Here is a 19,143-nt window from a genome sequence, read left to right on the forward strand (position 1 = left end):
CCTGTAGTGATTTAAGATCACTTCCAACAGCCTCGCCGTTGAGCTAGCTTTTCAGTGAAGTGGTTAGAGTGTCTGACTACCACTTCGGAGGTTGTGGGTTCGATTCCCCATTGTAGCTCCGTGTTTTTAAAGTAATAAATTGTCTAATAAAATGTTATCCAAATATAAAGTCAGTTACTAATGATTGACAATGCTCGGAAACATTTTAATCTGTATCGTATGGCTATGATGATGTTATTGTCTGAATTTTACAAAGCATGATATTTGACATCCATTCAAATGCCACATGTTGATGCAAACATCTCCATTGATTCTCAAAAATCTCACCGGCAAAATAACATGCTGATTCACCGAGCATCGCCAATCAGTATTGATATCCTCCTGGAAACACAATAGCTCATCAGAGGCCCGTGTTATTTCGAAACATTACGTAATATAATCAGCAAATATCGCCTAATTGCCCTTGAGTGCTTCAATAACGGAAAAAACAAGCAGAGATATCGGAAATATTAAGGTCCATTGCTTTAGCTTTCAAATTGGGTTAATGGGTAATATTAATCGAATGATTGCTGGGAGATACGAACTGACAGATAATATTTCACCCGGGTATTGTTTTGAATGAAATGCTTTGTGAGTTTTTGCCAAACGGCAACATGCACACTTTTTTACCAGGAGAGGAAATGAGTGTTTGGGCACGCTCTGTAAACAGATCAGTCCTAAGGGAACTTATCTTCTGTTTGTTGCTTTTTCCAGTCAACGTCTGGCAACAAAATAGGGTTAATACATTTTCGTTTGAAACCAGGGGCTATATAAAGCCGCTTACAATGCAGCAAATTTTCGGAATTTGGAATTAGAGTTGCGGAGTGTATTGGTCAGGCTATCGAGACTTTGACCAACATGATTTATTTAGCCTTCATCTTCTTGGTAAGAATTTTATCCATTATACATTTTAGTTTCTTTCCAAAATTTCTCCGGGCTCATTGCAAATAAGGATTTTAAAACTACTGTTATTGTTCATTAAATGAATCACGTTATTTATTCGAAATCCAATTATGAACTCCGGTACATCAAACGTTGATCACTTTTTTTCAAGGTGGTCGCGGTTGCCGCTCAAGATGTACAAACTGGACGTAAGATTCACATATCATCAATTATTATGCTAAACGCGGATTGTAGATAGTCTTTCTGCTGTATTGAAAATAACTCATATGTGTATATCAAAAGGCGTGTCTTGCATTGAATGGATACTCACCAACAATTATTATATAATAATCAAATGCAATAATGGAGGAATTGATGATGATGGCCCTGTCCGCTGGTCAGGTGACACCCTGTCCTCTGGTCAGGAGCCATCATGTCAACTTCACGCACCTTCATGTCCGCTATTAAGTCAGGCTGTGTTTCCCGGTCTAGTTTGCGGACAGCGTAGCTAACCACATATCACAAAAACCTATTTTCACATGACGCAGGTCAATTAATATCGGCAGCATGTGGAGGGCGACCGGCAGACGTGTTCTTCGTTTTGGACTCTTCTGGAAGTATCGATCCAGATGACTTCCGGAAAGAGGTTCGGTTTACCCAGGACGTGGCCTCGATGTTTGGTACGGACAAAATGCGCGTTGGCGTCCTCAGCTTCAGGTAAATCAGTAAATAAGACTCACCTTGGTTACCACGCGAAAAGCATCTTTGACGTATCAACGGCACGCTAGGTTCAACACAGATTGGTCACATCCGATATTTATATTATTTTTAATTCAAAGAACCGATAAAAAACAATGATTTATGTAAAGCTACCATAATATAGAAAGGTATAACTTACAGAAACGAATAAATTATACATAGTAAGATTACGTTTCTGTTCCAATGTACTGCGGATTGTGTTAATGTGTGTATATGATAACATATATAAAGCCATAATTGCTCTTAACACTGTAGCAAAACCGTGCGGCCACAATTTGGCTTGGGGGAATACATGGATAAAGTTCGAATGCTCGAGAAAATCGGGGAAGTAGCGTATGAAGGAGCGGGAACCAACACCGCAGAGGCACTGCGTTATCTGCATACCAAGGTTGTCTCCCTTTATTACCTTCGTTATATTTAGTAAAAGTCTGTATTTTATAATTATGCGCACGAAGACACTTAATTTATAAAATCAAATTAAAAAACACACACAATAAATACCGTTTTTTTAAGATACGGCGTAAACGTTAATTGGTTTTATGGTTGAAATAATAGTCAACAAAATCAATAAGTTATGGCTAGTGTCGCTAGTGTTTTTCTGAACAATTCATAGCCGCATTTCATCAACAAAAATTGAGATGAGTTCGAACATACCTTTCTCCGAGAACGTTAACGTCCAGCGACGACAAGTACATGCATTGTGAAGACACGTTTGGCGATAAAACATATCGTGTGTCACTCTGTTGATCACTCAATACATACATTGAAAGTTGGTTAAGCGACTCGACGAGTACTCATAAACGACAGTGTTGGCCGATCAACATAATGCATAGGTATAATGGTATTTTTTCGAATTGTTCATTGTTTCAAATCTTGATTTCAATTTGCAAATTAACATTTTCAACATTTAAAACGTTTCTTTGAAGACCTAAATACATTTGTTTGCGAAATCATATCAACCATAAATAAGCCTGAGATATTGATATTTCGACAATAGTACGGTAATTTAATCTAAGCACAACGCTTATATCGACACGTTTACCCTGGTAAGATGCAGAACCATAACCATTGCTATTTATGATTAATTCTTAAGAAATAATGGGGATTTCACACTTGCGTACAATCTTTATGCCATAATACACAACACAGATAGTATTTCAGTTTATAAAATTATAATTTAACCCTTTTCGAACACAAGACAGAATGTTTTCCATTTTGCTTAGCTGATATATTTTTAACAGATGCGAACATTCCAGTAATTCATTCGGGCCTACAGACGGGAAATTTCTCCCCAATTGTATTTGCTGTTGGTATATGTCAATTAAAGTGAAATCCTGGGTAAGCCAGCTACGCATAAAAAATATCCTTTAATTATAGATTATTAATGTCAAGATCATGTTCAAAATTTTATATACACAAATCAATAGTTTAATTAGTTAAGTATCTTAGTAAAATAAACCTACCGGTATATTAAAATTAAATGATTGGACATAGGTGAGTGGTAAAAATAAACATCGTACATGTTCTTCGGATACCGCACCGTTATGGTACGGACTCTGGACAGATAGTAAAGGTTTCTTATTTGTTTGTATGTCAATATTGTACATTAATCTGCAATATAGGCATGACGTCATAATAGCAATTTTCATGCATAAACCATACAATTGACCAATCTACTAACTGAATTTTATCTCTTTCTCAGGGCGCCATGGCTGCTCTCTTAGACCGTATATATCCACATAGCTATTGTTGTTAACCCTTTGCATGCTGGGAAATTTGTCGTCTGATAAAATGTCGTCTGCTGAATTTGTGAAATAAGCATTTTCTTCATTTTTTTTCAAAGAATACTATCAGAATAGCAAACAGTTTGGATCCAGATGAGACGCCACGTTCTGTGGCGTCTCATCTGGATCCAAACTGTTTGCAAAGGCCTTTAAAATTCAGCTCCAGCGCTTTAAGGGTTAAAACGGAGGAAACGTTGAATTTAGCTAACTGAAGTGTATCTTAACCAAGTACAGTCGGGGACATCCAAATACTTAATTGTTCCCACTTCTCTTCCGTTCTGACGAACTGCTTGTATATTGTTGACGGCCGGCATGTATATTGTGTACACAATTCTGTTTAAACTGACATCCATCTAACTACAGGGCATGACCTCGGCCACTGTCAGACCAAGTATTCCACACATCGCCATCGTACTGACGGACGGCATGTCCCAGGACATGGGCGCCACGCTCAAAGAGGCCGCTCTCGTTCACAAGGCGGGAATCACAGTCTTCGTCATAGGTAATTGAGCCGCGTTCTGTAAAAACTTGGCTTAATGCATATGCGTAAAGTGTCGTCCCAGATTAGCCTGAGCAGTTCGCACAGGCTAATCAGGGACGATACTTTCCGCTTTTATGGTATTTTTAGTTTCAAGAAAGTCCCTCCTTACCGAAAATCAAGTTAGGCGTAAAGTGTCGTCCCTGATTAGCCTGTGCGGACTGCACAGGCTAATCTGGGATGACACTTTAAGCACATGCATTAAGCCCAGTTTTCTCAGAACTAGGCTCAATTGATATATATTCTGTCAGATAAAATCTTCTAGCGTCATGCTAGTCTAATTAAAGTACATACAAAATTCCGTAAATTGCAGAAGTTTGAAAGGAAGAAAATTTCGTTTTCCTTTTTTTTCGTTTCACAAAGTTACCTTTCCATAGCAAAGCTTTCATAAACATTGTTTCACAAACATCATGGTTAAGAGTTTATCTTTCAAATTATGGTTAATTGTATAACCTTCATAGTATTCAGATTGTAAAAATTAGAGTTCTTTGGTAGATTTATAGCCAACATTCTCTCGTCAACTGATCGTGTCGATCAACTGTAGTCAAGTCTGTATATCTGGCATGCAATTAAGATGGATACTGTGTTTGGCACTTGTGTTGAAGTTAGCGGTATAATTGTCATAATCCAAGATGAAATACAACACATTCATGACGCAAGTTACGATATCAGTTTGACATTGAAAGCTCGTGCACACGTACGATTCTGTCTCGTCTGCTGGGTGACCGACATTTCTCGATTCCCCATTGTCAATGTCAGACCTTCTCAAGTCGATATAAAATAAAGTTGAAAGTAATAAACCTTTTAATATCATTAGCGGAATTGTCACTTTCTTTTTATATTTACGTTATGTATTTATAATTCTTCTGATATTCGTGTATAGGTAGATCAATAACGATTATCTACGAATCGTGTTGTACAATTCAGTTGTGCATCGATCAGGTTCATAAACATCGATGTTTAAACCGTACAAGTTATAATTATTCAATCCGACTCTGTCTGTATACCGTACCTCTGGTGTTTGGTTGATTCAATACGTGCATTATATATATTTGAGAATGAATATTGTTTTCGATAAAACATGTTTTTTGTCGTTTCTTTATCATGTTAATTGACATTAAAATAATGTGTTACTAAGGAGTATGATCGCTATGATCAAGCAACCGGATACCATTTTAAGTAGTAGAATGGAAACTCTGTGTCAAATAGAGGTTTAACCCATTTTTGCATCGCTTCTAGAAAATAGGCCTTGGCAAACTGCGTTGACCCAGATAAGACGCCGCATGATGCGGCGTCTCATCAAGGCCTGCGCTGTTTGCTTAAAGGAATTTCTGTAAGAAATATTCTAAATATAGAAATAAATATAGAGCTACTAGACATCCCTAATTTTGGAAATAAATTGATCCAATTTAGAAGGACGGGAGAGTCCACTAGGCATAAATGGGTTAAAACTGTACACGTTATAATTATTCAATCCGACTCTATCTGTGTGCCATACCTCTGCTGTTTGATTGATTCATTACGTGCATTGCATTATATATTTGAGAATGAATATTGTTTTCGATAAAACATGTTTTTCATCGTTTCTTTGTCATTTTAATTGACATTAAAATACTGTGTTACTAAGGATTATGATCGCTATGACTAAGCAACCGTGCACCATTTTAAGTAGTAGAATGGAAACTCTATGTCAAATAAAGTTTTAATAACCAGATGTTGGCAAATGTTTGTTCTCAGTCGATAACGTGTGTTAGGCGCGATTTGTAGTACTCATGCTGTCAGTGGCTAAATGGTGCGACTTTTTATCTCGTAAACTTGGTTTCACGTGCACGTGATGTTTACGTTCGTAAGCACGTGTCAATCATCGCATGCCATTCTCATCGACGACAGATTGGGGACAGATCGGTGAAAAGGCCAGTCACGGATATTTCATAGACTTTAAACTACTACTTCATGAAACATAAATATCATTGTGTTGTCTCGAAAGAATCCGAAATAAGTATTTTCATGGTTAATTTATGCACCAAGAATTCATAATATCCTTACAAAGAATTCCGTTTATCAATCGTATAAGAGCCTAGAACATGCATAGAAAGTATTGATATTTTGCCCATTATCGTTTATCTTCTTATGCTTGGAGTTTAAAAAAACATTTGTCACTTCCTCCCTCCCCGTTGTTAATACCAAATCATGTTTCAATGTCTATTTACATATAAGGTTTCAAATCGACTGAGATTAATCAGAAACCAGTACTGCAATAATTGCCTTTATATATTGTATGGTTTCTTTTTACTGAATACCGAAGCATACATTTCAGTTTAAGTTCCAGAATATACTTACAACATTAAAAATATATCTTGTGTGAATAAGATTTGGTATAAAAAAATAGTAACATACAATGCACACAGGAAACACAATTAGTCATATAGTATTTTTACGAGGTAATACATCATCAGACGCTATCTAACACGTACAAATTTGAAATACAGAGCGATTTAGCAATGCTCTTCACATCAGAGCATTTCCATATGCATCGACTTATAAACTGACGAAGATCATAATGCGTAAAAGTGACAAAAATCGTACTGCGTTGCGTCTTTCTTATTCGTTCTGTCAATAATGAGCATCAATAAATCGGCCGTGCTCTGTGAAAAAAAGGTTTAATGCATGTGCGTAAAGTGTCGTCCCAGATGAGCATGTGCAGTCCGAACAGACCAATCAGGAACGAAACTTCCCCTTCTATTATATTATTTGTCCAAAGGAAGTAACTTATTAGCAAAAACTCAGTTTGGGCGGAAAGTGTCGTCCTTGATTAGCATGTGTGAACTACACAAGCTAATATGGGACGACACATAACGAACATGCATTAAACCCCCTTTTCACAGAGCACGGCCCAAATTCAAGTTAAGGTCACGATACAACTCTTTTTTCTGTTTCAATGTGTTATATATAAAGCTTTACACCATAAACAAAACGTGACACAACATATATGCGTTACAACTTTCTTGCAGGGATCGGTTCACAGGTGGACAAGGGCGAGTTGGAGGCAATAGGGAGCCGCCCCTCGTCGAACAACGTCTTCATGATCGACAACTTCGATGCCCTTAACCACATCAAAGGGGCACTGGCCATCAAAGCGTGCGAGGGTATGCACATGTGTACAGCCTTAATAAATAAGCCGTTGGAAGTTGGAACAGATTTTTCGAACGTAAACTGCTGTTAAATATACATTAATTGATTACCATTTGTCCATTGTCGGACCGTATTTGGTACAAAAACGAATATGGTACAAGTTTGTACCATATTCGGCCGAATATGGTACAACTGTCTAATTGTACCATATACGTATCTGCAGTTTTGGGGTAAAATGCCTGACCGAATATGGTACAAACTTGTACCATATTCGGATGAAAAATGTACCACATTCGTTCCGAATATGATACACACTCATCATCGTAATCATCATCATCATCATCATCGTTATCTCATCATCATCATCATCATCATCATCATCGTTATCTCATCATCATCATCATCATCATCATCATCATCATCATCATCATCATCATCATCATCATCATCATCATCATCATCATCACATCAATTATCAACACCCCAATGATCATCATCGTTGTTATCTTTACCAACATCACCATCATCATCACCATCAAAACCAACATCATCATATCCATTATCATGATCGTAATGGTGATCACAAAAGTTTTTTTTGTGATGATAATGACAGCGATGTTTTCGGTCGATAATGAGGATGTTGTGATGATGATGACGACGATGAGAATATCATCATCATCATCGGCCAATAAACATCGCCATCATCATCATCACAAATATTTTGTTATCATCATCATCATTATCATCATCGTCGGCCGATAAACATCGCCGTCATCATCATCTAAAAACTTATCATCATCATTATAACCATCATCATCGTCCGATAAACATCGCTGTCATCATCATCCCAAAACGTTTGTTATCATCATCATCATCATCATTATCATCATCATCATCATCATCACCACAATCATCAAACCCCAATCATCATAACCACTGTCATCATCATCACCACCACCATCATCATCACAATTTTTTTACCATCATCATCATCACAAATGTTTTGTCATCATCATCATCACATATTCATTTTACATTTTGTATTTTATAATTTGTTTCATTCAAGAGATTCAACAAACTTGTACTTTTTTCATTTATTGGTATACTGACAGGATTTTTCAAAGTAATATTGAAGAACATAGAACAGCATTTAAATTTTAATCCAACTGTAGCATTTTGACAAGACATAATATACATATATACATTCATTTTAGTAGCAGCCAAAATATCCCAAATGTGCTTCGTAAAAAGTTACCAGTAAATGAGCAAATGACAACAAATTTCCGGTAGAAGAACATAATCATCAATCACAAAAATAACATAACAGGTTTCCAAACACCGATATACATGTATATTTCACCTGTAATGTCTGTACATGACATCTATGATATCATACCAACCGATTCCACTAACACGCAAACGCAGCCATGCGTTTGCCCATTTTGGCCCCTTGATGATTTCTTTTATTGCCGAAATAAGACCGCTGTTTCTGCCCGCTCTTGTTAATGGGAAACGAACGCTAACAGGATTTCTGTTACTAGTATCTAGTCCAATATCCGGCCGAATGTAAATTCTAGGTGTTTGCAAACTCATTGACCTTATTAAATCTCTAAAGGGTTTGCCGACCTTCGCCAACACAAACTGGATTGACGGGTTTGATTGTATGCAGAACTTAAAAATTTCAACTTGAATGTGAAGTGGTAACATCAGAAATGGAAAAGTCGTTCGCTTCTGTGCCCTCCTATTGTTTATCATATCTTGAAGCTCTTTCAGGGCTGAACACACAGAGACGTCACCGTTGTCGCCAGAGTCACCGTTGTCGCCGGAGTCACCGTTGTCGCAAGAGTCACCGTTGTCGCCAGACGCAGCGTTGTCGCCAGATGCAATGTTGTCGCCAGACGCAGCGTTGTCGCCGGAGTCACCGTTGTCGCCAGACGCAGCGTTGTCGCCGGAGTCACCGTTGTCGCCGGAGTCACCGTTGTCGCTGGAGTCACCGTTGTCGCCGGAGTCACCGTTGTCGCAAGAGTCACCGTTGTCGCCAGACGCAGCGTTGTCGCCAGATGCAGTGTTGTCGCCAGACGCAGCGGTGTCGCCGGAGTCACCGTTGTCGCCAGAGTCACCGTTGTCGCCAGACGCAGCGTTGTCGCCTGACGCAGCGTTGTCGCCAGACGCAGCGCTGTCGCCAGAGTCACCGTTGTCATACGACTGTTCTAGGCGTGATATTATGTCCTTGTACACGCGTTGATTGATACGGATACTAACGTAATGCATGCCAAATCCTTCTGGGAAATACCCCAATGCAATTGTTCCAACATCACCATCGAACTTTCCATCTGCTGACACAATTGATGAGTGTTCTAGTCCTCGGGTAGAAACTACCAGGCACTGCAAATTATATTCTCTCATAAGTGCAATGAGCGTGAGGTTGTCGCCGTATGTCCCATTCTTAGACATATTCTTAACGTATTCATCAAATGTTTCATCATAGACAAAAGTTTCATAGAAATATCTGTTTTCTACAATGTGATGGACTGCTTCCTTACGTAAAGCATCTACGTCTTTGTATATACCAATTTTACCAAGTTGATGCGATATAGCAGCAAATTGACAATTTCCATCCGGATTTGGGTCCATGGCAATATTCACCCCATCCAACAACTGCAGATTTTCATGGTGTGTTAAAACATGATAGTACTTAGTTCTGTGATTTTGTTTCTCTGAGCGGTTCTGTTTTAATGAATGTTTTTTAATTTTTCGTTGTTTCTCTAACGCAACAGTTAGGCTAGTCATGTTTTCGACCCCAACCGATTTGCTTACGAATCCAAGTTCGGGTTTGTTCGGTACTTGAAATGACACGATATAAACACCATTTCGTTTTACTTTTTCTACCTTGCCTTCGATAACATATCTTTTGGTTGGCACCCTGGATTTTCGAAAGGGAAAGCGAATTAATACTGTCTCTCCTACTTTGTACTTGCTTGGGGAAGTTGCGTTTTTCAACAGCGACCTGTAAGCCTTTTTATTTGCTCGCCGTATGGTTTTCTTTATTTCACGAGAACTATGACGTTCTTTGGTAAAAACATGACTTCTTCCGTAGTAGGCTTCAAAGGGCGTGAGACCCCCAAGAACTCGTTTGAAACTTGTGTTTATGGCATAGGCTAAATCTTGAAGCCCTTCGACCCAGTTAAATCCACGTTTACTTTTTGTTGCAAATAGAATCTTGGCCTTTATAACACTGTTTGACCTTTCACACTTGCCCTGTGATTGAGGATGATACGGCCTACTATTGATCATTTTGATGTTGTACTTGTTCAACAAAAGTTTCATACTAGGGCCTTTAAATTCCAGTCCGTTGTCACATTGGATGATGTCAGGGGCAAGGTTAACCATCAACACGTCCTCTAATGCCTTTGCAACTTCACGCGAACTCTTCGTTTTCAGGGGTTTTGGCATAACGTACCTAGAATAAACGTCCACGACTTGTAGAATATAACTGTATGTGGACCCCTTGTAGCTAACACTTTTCATGTTAATTATGTCAATCTGCCATCTTTTGCCTGGTTCCTCTTCTGTAATTGTCTTTGGCTTTGGCTTGTTTGTAAATCTCGGATACTTCTCATGGTAATACTTGCTATTGTACAGTATTTCAAGGATAGCTTGTTCCGAGAACCCCGTGTAATTTACTTTCAGTTTGTTGTAAATAACCCTTGCTCCACATCCTTTGTTTTCCATGAACATCTTCTCAACAAATCTAGGAAGATCTTCTTTCACAAGGACTTGCTTTCCGCCACACAATAAAGAACCCCGGTCACCAAGCTCGAAGTCCTTACGTTTTCTAATCATGGCCAAACAATTATTCTCTTCAGGTGTCCGTTTCTTCACAGGGACATCGAACGATCCGTTTAAACATCTGACAATAATGTCGTACTTCGACCTGGGCAAGCACCCTAATTGCTTCCTTTTTCTCCTAATTGCTTCCTTCATCTGAAATAATATAATAAGTTATTATACATTTATACTTCATTAGTTAATAGAGCTTGTATTGAACACCGCGTGTCGAAAACGAATGTCTCACGACATGAGCTGAGCTAAAATCACTCGTCTGATAGCTCCGCTAAAATTTACAATCCGAACTTCCGGGCAATATGCGCAATGAAAGTAGCAAGTACTTCATGTAAAGTTTCATTGAAATCCAACCGAATTCAAATTCAGGGGAAAAATAGCGGGCAAACTTATGGCGGTCAACGGACAAACGGTCTGTAGAAACCAATGCTACGTGGATGGAAGGGATATAAAGAAGGGGCCCTGGGGGCCTAGGTCGCTCACCAGAAGTCACGACTAGGCAGGGTTCGAAGGTCAAAGACCTATAAACTCCATAAAATTTAAAATGTTCAAATCTACAGATTACAGGAGCTCGATCTGATTTTGGTGGAAAATACACTTTCGAAAAAATGACTGTAGCTTAAATATTTTAGCAGTTTAGGAGTTACGCACCCGGAAGGAATGCCACGGACAATTGGATAGACGGACGGACAACTGCAAATGCACTCTGAGGGGGGGGGGGGGCATAAAACATAAAAATCAATGCATGTTAAAACATCAATGCATATTAAGACAACTGAAAATTAAAATTATGTACAGTACTTACTGTCAAGAATTCTTTTGAAGTTTGAAGAAAGTTTGGATTTCAATTCTTTCTAGTCGAAAATCACAACTTTTCTTGCCGACCGCCAAGTCAAATATGGTTACTGACTTCTGAGTAAGACTCGTGTGCAAAATTCCCGCCTTTTTAAAGCGGCACGTTATCAAAGAAAAAATCGGAAACTTCAAAGCTTTGTCGGCTTCTCAGCAATATGACGTCGGAACGACAAATCAACTTTACAAAGTAATGTTTAGGAATACAGTCACACCTGTCTAAAGCAGCCAGTCAAACATCCTTATTTTTGGAGAGATATATTCATTTAAAAGAGCTCAAAATCTCTTAAATCGGATTTTGGTGAAAATACACTTTCGAAAAAAAAAAGTTTTAAAAATTTGAAAATTGCTATTAATGATCTCCACGAAAGTATCTGGCCCGCCCGGGAATCGAACCCAGGCCGCCTGAGTGACAATCTGACGCGCAACCGACTGAGCTAGCCGGCGAAACAGTTACACAATCAGCAAAATCCATGTAAAGTGTGGTTAGGTTAGCTGTTTCTGTTACTGCTAGTTACGACGACGACGACGACGACGACGACGACGATGATGATGATGATGATGATGATGATGATGATGATGATGATACTTTTGTCACTTCCAATATTAGGTTAATACAATGTATTTGAGTTTGAAAAAAAGTTTACACATCGGCAGACTATTTCATTTATTAAGAAATACATAATTTATGTACCATATACGTAGGCCATTTTCATTTTTATGAGTTTTTTTGGTATGTACCAAATACGTTTTGGCGAGCATAGAAAAACTTATTCCAACCGAATATGGTACAATGTTTGTACCATATTCGGTCGAAAATTGTACCATCTTCGGTCCGAGTATGGTACATTTGTACCATATTCGGCCGAATATGGTACAAATGTACCATATTCGTTTTTGTACCAAATACGGTCCGACAGTCCATCATATAAACAATTAATGATTTTTATCTCGTTGTTATAATCTATTTTAAATACAAAAACGAGAAAACAACGGAAAACAATTTTTAGACACAACATTTCTTTCTACATGTTTATATGAAATGGTCTGAATTAAATTGCTATTCTTCTCACTCCACTGCCCTAAATATAGAAATATATCACAATTATACTTATAATGATGTTGTTTCCGGTACGGTTGAGGCAGCTACTCGCACACCGGATATTGAGCAGATGCAAAACGATGTGCAGGTTCAGCTTGAACGATTTGGAAGTAAGCCGCCGTTTGTATGCTCAAATATTGTAGCTGTTATCATTGGAAATGTCTGTGCTGAGAATCTATATTGTTATGGACTACGGTAATGTAAGAAATCAAACACTAAAATACAAAATAAACTGCGTTCCTATAATATTATTTCTGACATTAAAACCATCAGCTACGAACAACATTTTTGCTTATATTGTTATCGGTATTGCTTTGTTTCTTGTTCTGGAAAAAACTGGGCATAATGCATGTGCGTAAAGTGTCGTCCCAGATAAGCCTGTGCAGTCCGCACTGGCTAATCAGGGACGACACTTTCCGCTTAAACTAGATTTTCGGTAAAAAGGGACTTCCTTTAAACGAAAAATACCATTAAAGCGGAAAGTGTCGTCCCTAATTAGCCTGTGCGGACTGCACAGGCTAATCTGGGACGACACTTTACGCACATGCATTTTGTCAAGTTTTCTCAGAATAAGACACCTTTTTTCCCAGGCTGCACACCTCTAAAACATCTAGATCTCGTGTTCGCCGTAGACACTGCAGCAATGGGCTCCATAAATGCGCGTCACGTCCTGCGCTTTATTGTCAACGTTAGCGAGCACCTAGACATGTCGGCGGGTGGCGTTTCCATAGCTACAGTTGCTAACGGCTGTCCATCTGGAACATTCAATGAGGCGCCTTTATTAGATGCAGAGGAGGTCAAGAAAGACTTTGCGTCCATTAGCGTACCGAGCTTTGACACGTTGATGCGCAATATGCGTCTGAAGGCGTCATACGGTCGGGGCGATTCAGAACACATCGGAATCATCTTCGTCAACAGTAATCTCGCTCCGGACGAGTTCGGCAAATCCCGTAACGAAATGATGAGAGCGCGATACCAGAAATCGGCAATCTTCGTTATCGGCATCGGCAGCTTGGTCGACAGACATCAGTTGAATTCGCTGGTCACAAATGGGGGACAGTATTTGGAAGTTCTCAGTTTTGAAACAATTGGGGACATTGGAAAGCAGCTTATGTATTCACTCTGCCTGTTTGGAGCACAGGAGTAGAGTTGCCATTTTATAGACACCAAAATAAAACTTTTATATATTTAACGGTCCATAGACTATAATGCATGTGTACTGTAGATATTTTCCTTAATTTAGTGAAATGATTCACTGGTTTTGTTGTATTCAAAAAAGCTTATTTACTTACACTAATTATACTTATCCAACCTGTGAAAAGCACCTACGATAAAGAAATTTCTTTCGATATTTTGTCGCCATTACTTAGCATAAAACACAAGATTTAACTAACGACCGCTTGCGTCATGAAAACGTCACACATTATGCTATATCCTGGATTTTAATAGACTACCAATAATCGTTCCCTCTTGTCTTTTGTGAATCACACATTCCCCACTCGAATGTTTATTTTATTTTGATGACTGTATTTGCCAATACCGATAAGCGACTACTTTCAATTTGAACTTGAACAAGTGCGATACAACACAAACACTGTGAGTCAACAGGGTTTGATAGAACTTTACCAGTACTTGATACTCAATAATAGTTCACGATAAACATGTGATAACATTTGCAAAGATTTTTAACTCCAGGATATTAGGATAATATTTCATTAAATTGTCCAAAACGCCCGATTATCCGAAATACGTCGCAATGACGTCTACAAATATATCAGATAAATGCACCAGGTGACCGCAACATTTAGTATACATATATATATATATATTTGCTCACAACCACCATACATTGATAGCTTACTTTAAGTTATAAACACGAACAATTACGAAAAAAGAGGAAACGGTTACTGAGTATCTTTTCGACAACGTGACAACAGGAAAAGACTCCTAAAACAGGTAAGAATATTGCCATCCATAAAGAGCGGTAATTTATTATGCAGTTCAATGCTAGTAGAGTGATTTACTGTAGTCTTTCGATTGAGTCAATGATATTTCAGCGCACTTAAAAATATTGCATGGTTTTGAATTATGACTATGATATTTGTCGAATGTTATTGTATAGTGTAAGTGAAGCAATTTGATATTAGAACCGCCAGACATATATACATCTCACATCGTTAAGATGCTAATCAATTTAATAATTAATCGTTTATCAAGTTGTCTTTTGTATTTAGATCCGAAAATCTACTCACACGATGTCCTCTGCAATAAATATCCACGACGTATTACTATGCGGACTTATCCTGTGCGGTCTAGTGACCTTGATACGGGGTCATGGGCGTCTCGTGGAGCCCCCGTCTCGGTCCAGCATGTGGAGATTCGGGTTCAAGACCCCCGTCAACTACAATGATAACCAGCTGTACTGTGGAGGATATGACGTACGTTAACTCTGTGTAATATTCTGATGTGTTCTTTCATAATTGAGAAAGTGTCAGAAAGACAAGTACTTAAATGAATATTTTGTGATGATGATATATCTTTCTTATATAACGTCGAAATGTAAGTAGGGATATCAAATGCTTCACAAAGTATAACGAATATCTAAAACAATGATTATTTGATAATAAAAAATGATGATTATAGTGATGATGAAGAAGATGATGGTGATTACTAATAAAACATTAAATTGATCCGTCTTGCGATTCAGGTCCAGTGGAAACAAAACGGTGGCCGATGTGGTGTTTGCGGAGACCCCTTCAACGGGGTCCGGGAGAACGAGGCTGGAGGCCGGTATGCTACGGGCACGATCGCACGCCATTATTCCGAAGGACAGACTATAACTGTCACCATTGACGTCACCACAAACCACGGAGGATACTTCGAATTTAGGATATGTCCAACCAATAACCTTCGTAACCCAGCAACAGGTGAGGCGATAGAGTTGACGATTAACTATTCTGCACTTACGTTTGTTGTCGTTTAAACAAATGCATCGCTGGTCAAAGTTATCTTCTTTAAAATAAACATATTGCACTAATACATGTGTACGTATCAAAGCACCAAAGCCATGCACTTAGCGATAATCTCTAGGTATTCACGCAAAGTATTTGCTTGCACATATTCTATTGTAACTCGTGCGTTTTCTTAAATGTGAAGTAAACTCTAATAAAAGGAACAGACAAGAAAAATAACAAAAACCACATCTACAAAGTTATAACGAATAGCCCAGATAATTGATACACGAACGAAAGAAAGAACCATCGATGCGCCTGTCAAACCGAAGCACGCAACACCAGCGAAAGACCGATTTCAATGCACGCATATGTAGTTAATTGACACCAAGCACGGCTTTATATAAATTTTTCATTTATACCAAATCATAAAATGAGATATGTCTGCAGTGAAATAATAGCAGTGAAAATAAACAAAATGTTATTTTCACCGGTGAAAATATCAAATTTTCTGAACTACTTTTTCTATTTTTAGATTATCATATCAAGATATACTTCAAGATTTATGTATATTTTTTATGATCACGAGTGATTTAAAAACGATATTCCATCGAATCCAACAAATTTTCTTTTTTTAATGCTTTTTTCACCGTTTATTTACATTGTAAAACAGTTAAACCGGAGAATTTCGCTGGTATAATGACGTCATTTTGAGTGTTTAATTATTTTAGGCACGCCGCGGGAGAAAGGGTAACTTTCCAGAGAAAGGGAAACAGCTGTTAATTATTTTCTTGAGAAAGGGGCATAAAGAAACAGAAAATTTCTTCATATAATACATTTTAACGAGTGGCGCAGCCACGAGTGAAAATATTATTTTTCTATGATCACTCGTGAAATAACAAACGATCTTACACTGACACGAACAAATATCCTCTATATCTTACAGAAGCGTGTTTGAACCAGAACCTGTTACGTCAGCCGAATGGACAGACCAAGTGGTATTTACCGGAAGGAACACGTACATTCTCGTTGAATCTTGTCTTACCGCGAAGTTTGACGTGTTCCCAATGTGTTCTGCAATGGAAATGGAATACAGGTAACTTTCCAATTATATTTTATTATTTTATGTCTTTGAATGACCACATGTAAATGTAGTTAGTATTTGTATGTCAGAACGAGAGTACCCACAATTAATTGAAAGCTTCTGGGGGTAAGATTATGATTGAGTTGTTATATGGAATTCTGCAAGAATACTGTGCATTTTCAAGGCCTATTTGTTATTAATGAAATCAATCATTCGTGTTAGTACCCTTTCATATTCTTGCTTGAAAAGTATTGACCACTCGTGATTTCCTTATCAAGTACGGAGTTACATTTCACAAAGATATCTGATAAGGAAATGATATCGTAACTTGTCAAAGGAAAGTTTACACAGAGGTGAGAAGCTTATAACGGTTGGTCTATGCTTTCAGCCAGTAACTGGGATTGCGACGTCAACAATAACTGCTGTAAAGGCTGCGGACCACAAGAACAATTTCTCGGTTGTGCTGATGTTGCCATTGGTTCAAATAACGATATTCAAACGCAAGTCAACGCAATAAGCGCGCAACGTTTACCACTTGGATCCATCCAGCCTGACGTCAAGCCTTCGAATAACGTATTGAGCAATACTGGCCCAAACGGTTTTATTCCCGTAAACGCTGCGAGTTTATTCCCGCCCCATCCAACATTGGTGGTAGATCTGACGTGAAATGCGAAAGTACCGCTATCGGCAAAATGAGATTCGCATATGCGGACCGGTGGTGCATGACACAGTGCGCCATTCGTAATTGTCCTCTACAATATTGTCAAGATGGCTGTAGAAGTTTGTATCAAATAGCATAATATTTAAATTTACTCAATATACATTGTTTTAAATGTGACAATGTGTTTAGTTAATGTTTAAGGGTCATTTTCACGTTTTGGTAAATTGACTTTTTTTCAGATTCGCAAATTTGTGTTGTAGTTATAATATTGAAAAAGTATATAATATATCAATCATAGTATTAGCACGGATGGGCGAGTGGTCTAAGCTATAGACTTGTACTCCAGGGGTCAGTGGTTCGAGCCCTATTGAGGGATACTTTTTCCTTTCTTTAATTTGATACTTTTTTACAGGAGCTCTTAATGTCCGATGTTTACATTTATCAATATAAAGCATTTACAGACTAACTTCAATACATGCCAACATTTGTGAAAAGGTCCTTTTCGTGCTACATTTAAACAAACGTAACTTTTGAATTAAAAGCCACACATCTTGAAATGAAATAAATGTTAATCAATACATATAGATGCAATTTGAAAGTGTGCAAAATTGTCACTAAATCTATAGCCTAGTGAGCAAGTAATTTATTTATTTTTTTTAATTTTAAAACAGAAAGTAGGATTTCTATACGTATACGTCCATATCGACAAACGTGATTTTTTAAAACGCGAAAAAGACGGATTTCTACCTTGTAACCACCAGATATATTCCAATTGGCATAGATTAAATTAAATCTATAGCCTTGTTAGCAAGTAATTTATTATTTTTCAAACGGCACCGCTTTTAAAACCGAAAGTAGGATTTCTAGACGTATGCATCCATTTCAACAAACGCGATTATTTTTACATTTTAAAGCGCAAAAAAACGGATTTCTACACTGTAACCATCAAATATGCTCTAATTGGCATAGATAAAATATGTTTCTTATTTATACTTAAATTAACTTTAATTTCATGGTGTGTTTTGAATTTAATTCAAAATAAAAGTTACTGGTGAGCATATGGTTTAACTAAAGTTCCCCATGAATGTGCGCATTTTATTAAATAAGAAGGCATATCTTTATACATTTTTAAATTTCCTGGTAATATTATCCCCCACTTGTCGGATCATGTGATTGCATACCTTTCTGCAACACTTGTGGCTGCACGTATATGGTGTCAAAATCCTCTAAATGACGACTTTTCTGGCAGTTGATAACCTTTCGAGACGATTTTAGAATATATGTTTCAAGTTACTACAAAAACACATATAATGCCTTCTACCATTGACCGGATAATAACTTATTTTCAAAAGGTTTTTGATTCAGCAAACGAGTTCAACGGCGTTTAACATAATATATATGAATACAGTTATGATTGCATAGCTTGTTCAATAAGCGTGCTAATGTTAGAGATACTAATAATACTATGTTCTATTTACATCATAACAAATAAACAAATATATTTGTATTAAATATG

The 19,143-nt window shown here is 37.7% G+C and overlaps 2 protein-coding genes across 3 annotated transcripts; both read left to right on the forward strand.

Annotated features, from left to right (window-relative positions):
- Nucleotides 1-733: 733 nt before the first annotated feature.
- On the forward strand, nucleotides 734-14,395 carry LOC127837434 (collagen alpha-4(VI) chain-like). 2 transcript variants are annotated; one of them, XM_052364564.1, is made up of 8 exons: nucleotides 734-924; nucleotides 1,094-1,130; nucleotides 1,470-1,638; nucleotides 1,936-2,068; nucleotides 3,828-3,966; nucleotides 7,014-7,148; nucleotides 12,976-13,041; nucleotides 13,522-14,395. In XM_052364564.1, the coding sequence occupies exons 1-8, from the start codon at nucleotides 898-900 to the stop codon at nucleotides 14,076-14,078; spliced, it is 1,263 nt and encodes a 420-aa protein (XP_052220524.1). In that variant the 5' UTR covers nucleotides 734-897; the 3' UTR covers nucleotides 14,079-14,395. The 2 variants fall into 2 exon arrangements, with proteins under 2 accessions (XP_052220524.1, XP_052220520.1); XM_052364560.1 differs by having other exon boundaries at nucleotides 7,014-7,146; nucleotides 12,965-13,041.
- A 385-nt stretch (nucleotides 14,396-14,780) lies between these two features.
- LOC127832630 (uncharacterized) lies at nucleotides 14,781-17,632 on the forward strand. The gene is made up of 5 exons (XM_052358239.1): nucleotides 14,781-14,887; nucleotides 15,166-15,369; nucleotides 15,639-15,858; nucleotides 16,829-16,978; nucleotides 17,355-17,632. Exons 2-5 carry the CDS (start codon nucleotides 15,187-15,189, stop codon nucleotides 17,630-17,632), a joined length of 831 nt encoding a protein of 276 aa, XP_052214199.1. The 5' UTR covers nucleotides 14,781-14,887; nucleotides 15,166-15,186.
- Nucleotides 17,633-19,143: the final 1,511 nt, after the last annotated feature.

This window comes from Dreissena polymorpha, chromosome 1, assembly GCF_020536995.1.
Source record: "Dreissena polymorpha isolate Duluth1 chromosome 1, UMN_Dpol_1.0, whole genome shotgun sequence".
Taxonomy (NCBI): domain Eukaryota; kingdom Metazoa; phylum Mollusca; class Bivalvia; order Myida; family Dreissenidae; genus Dreissena; species Dreissena polymorpha.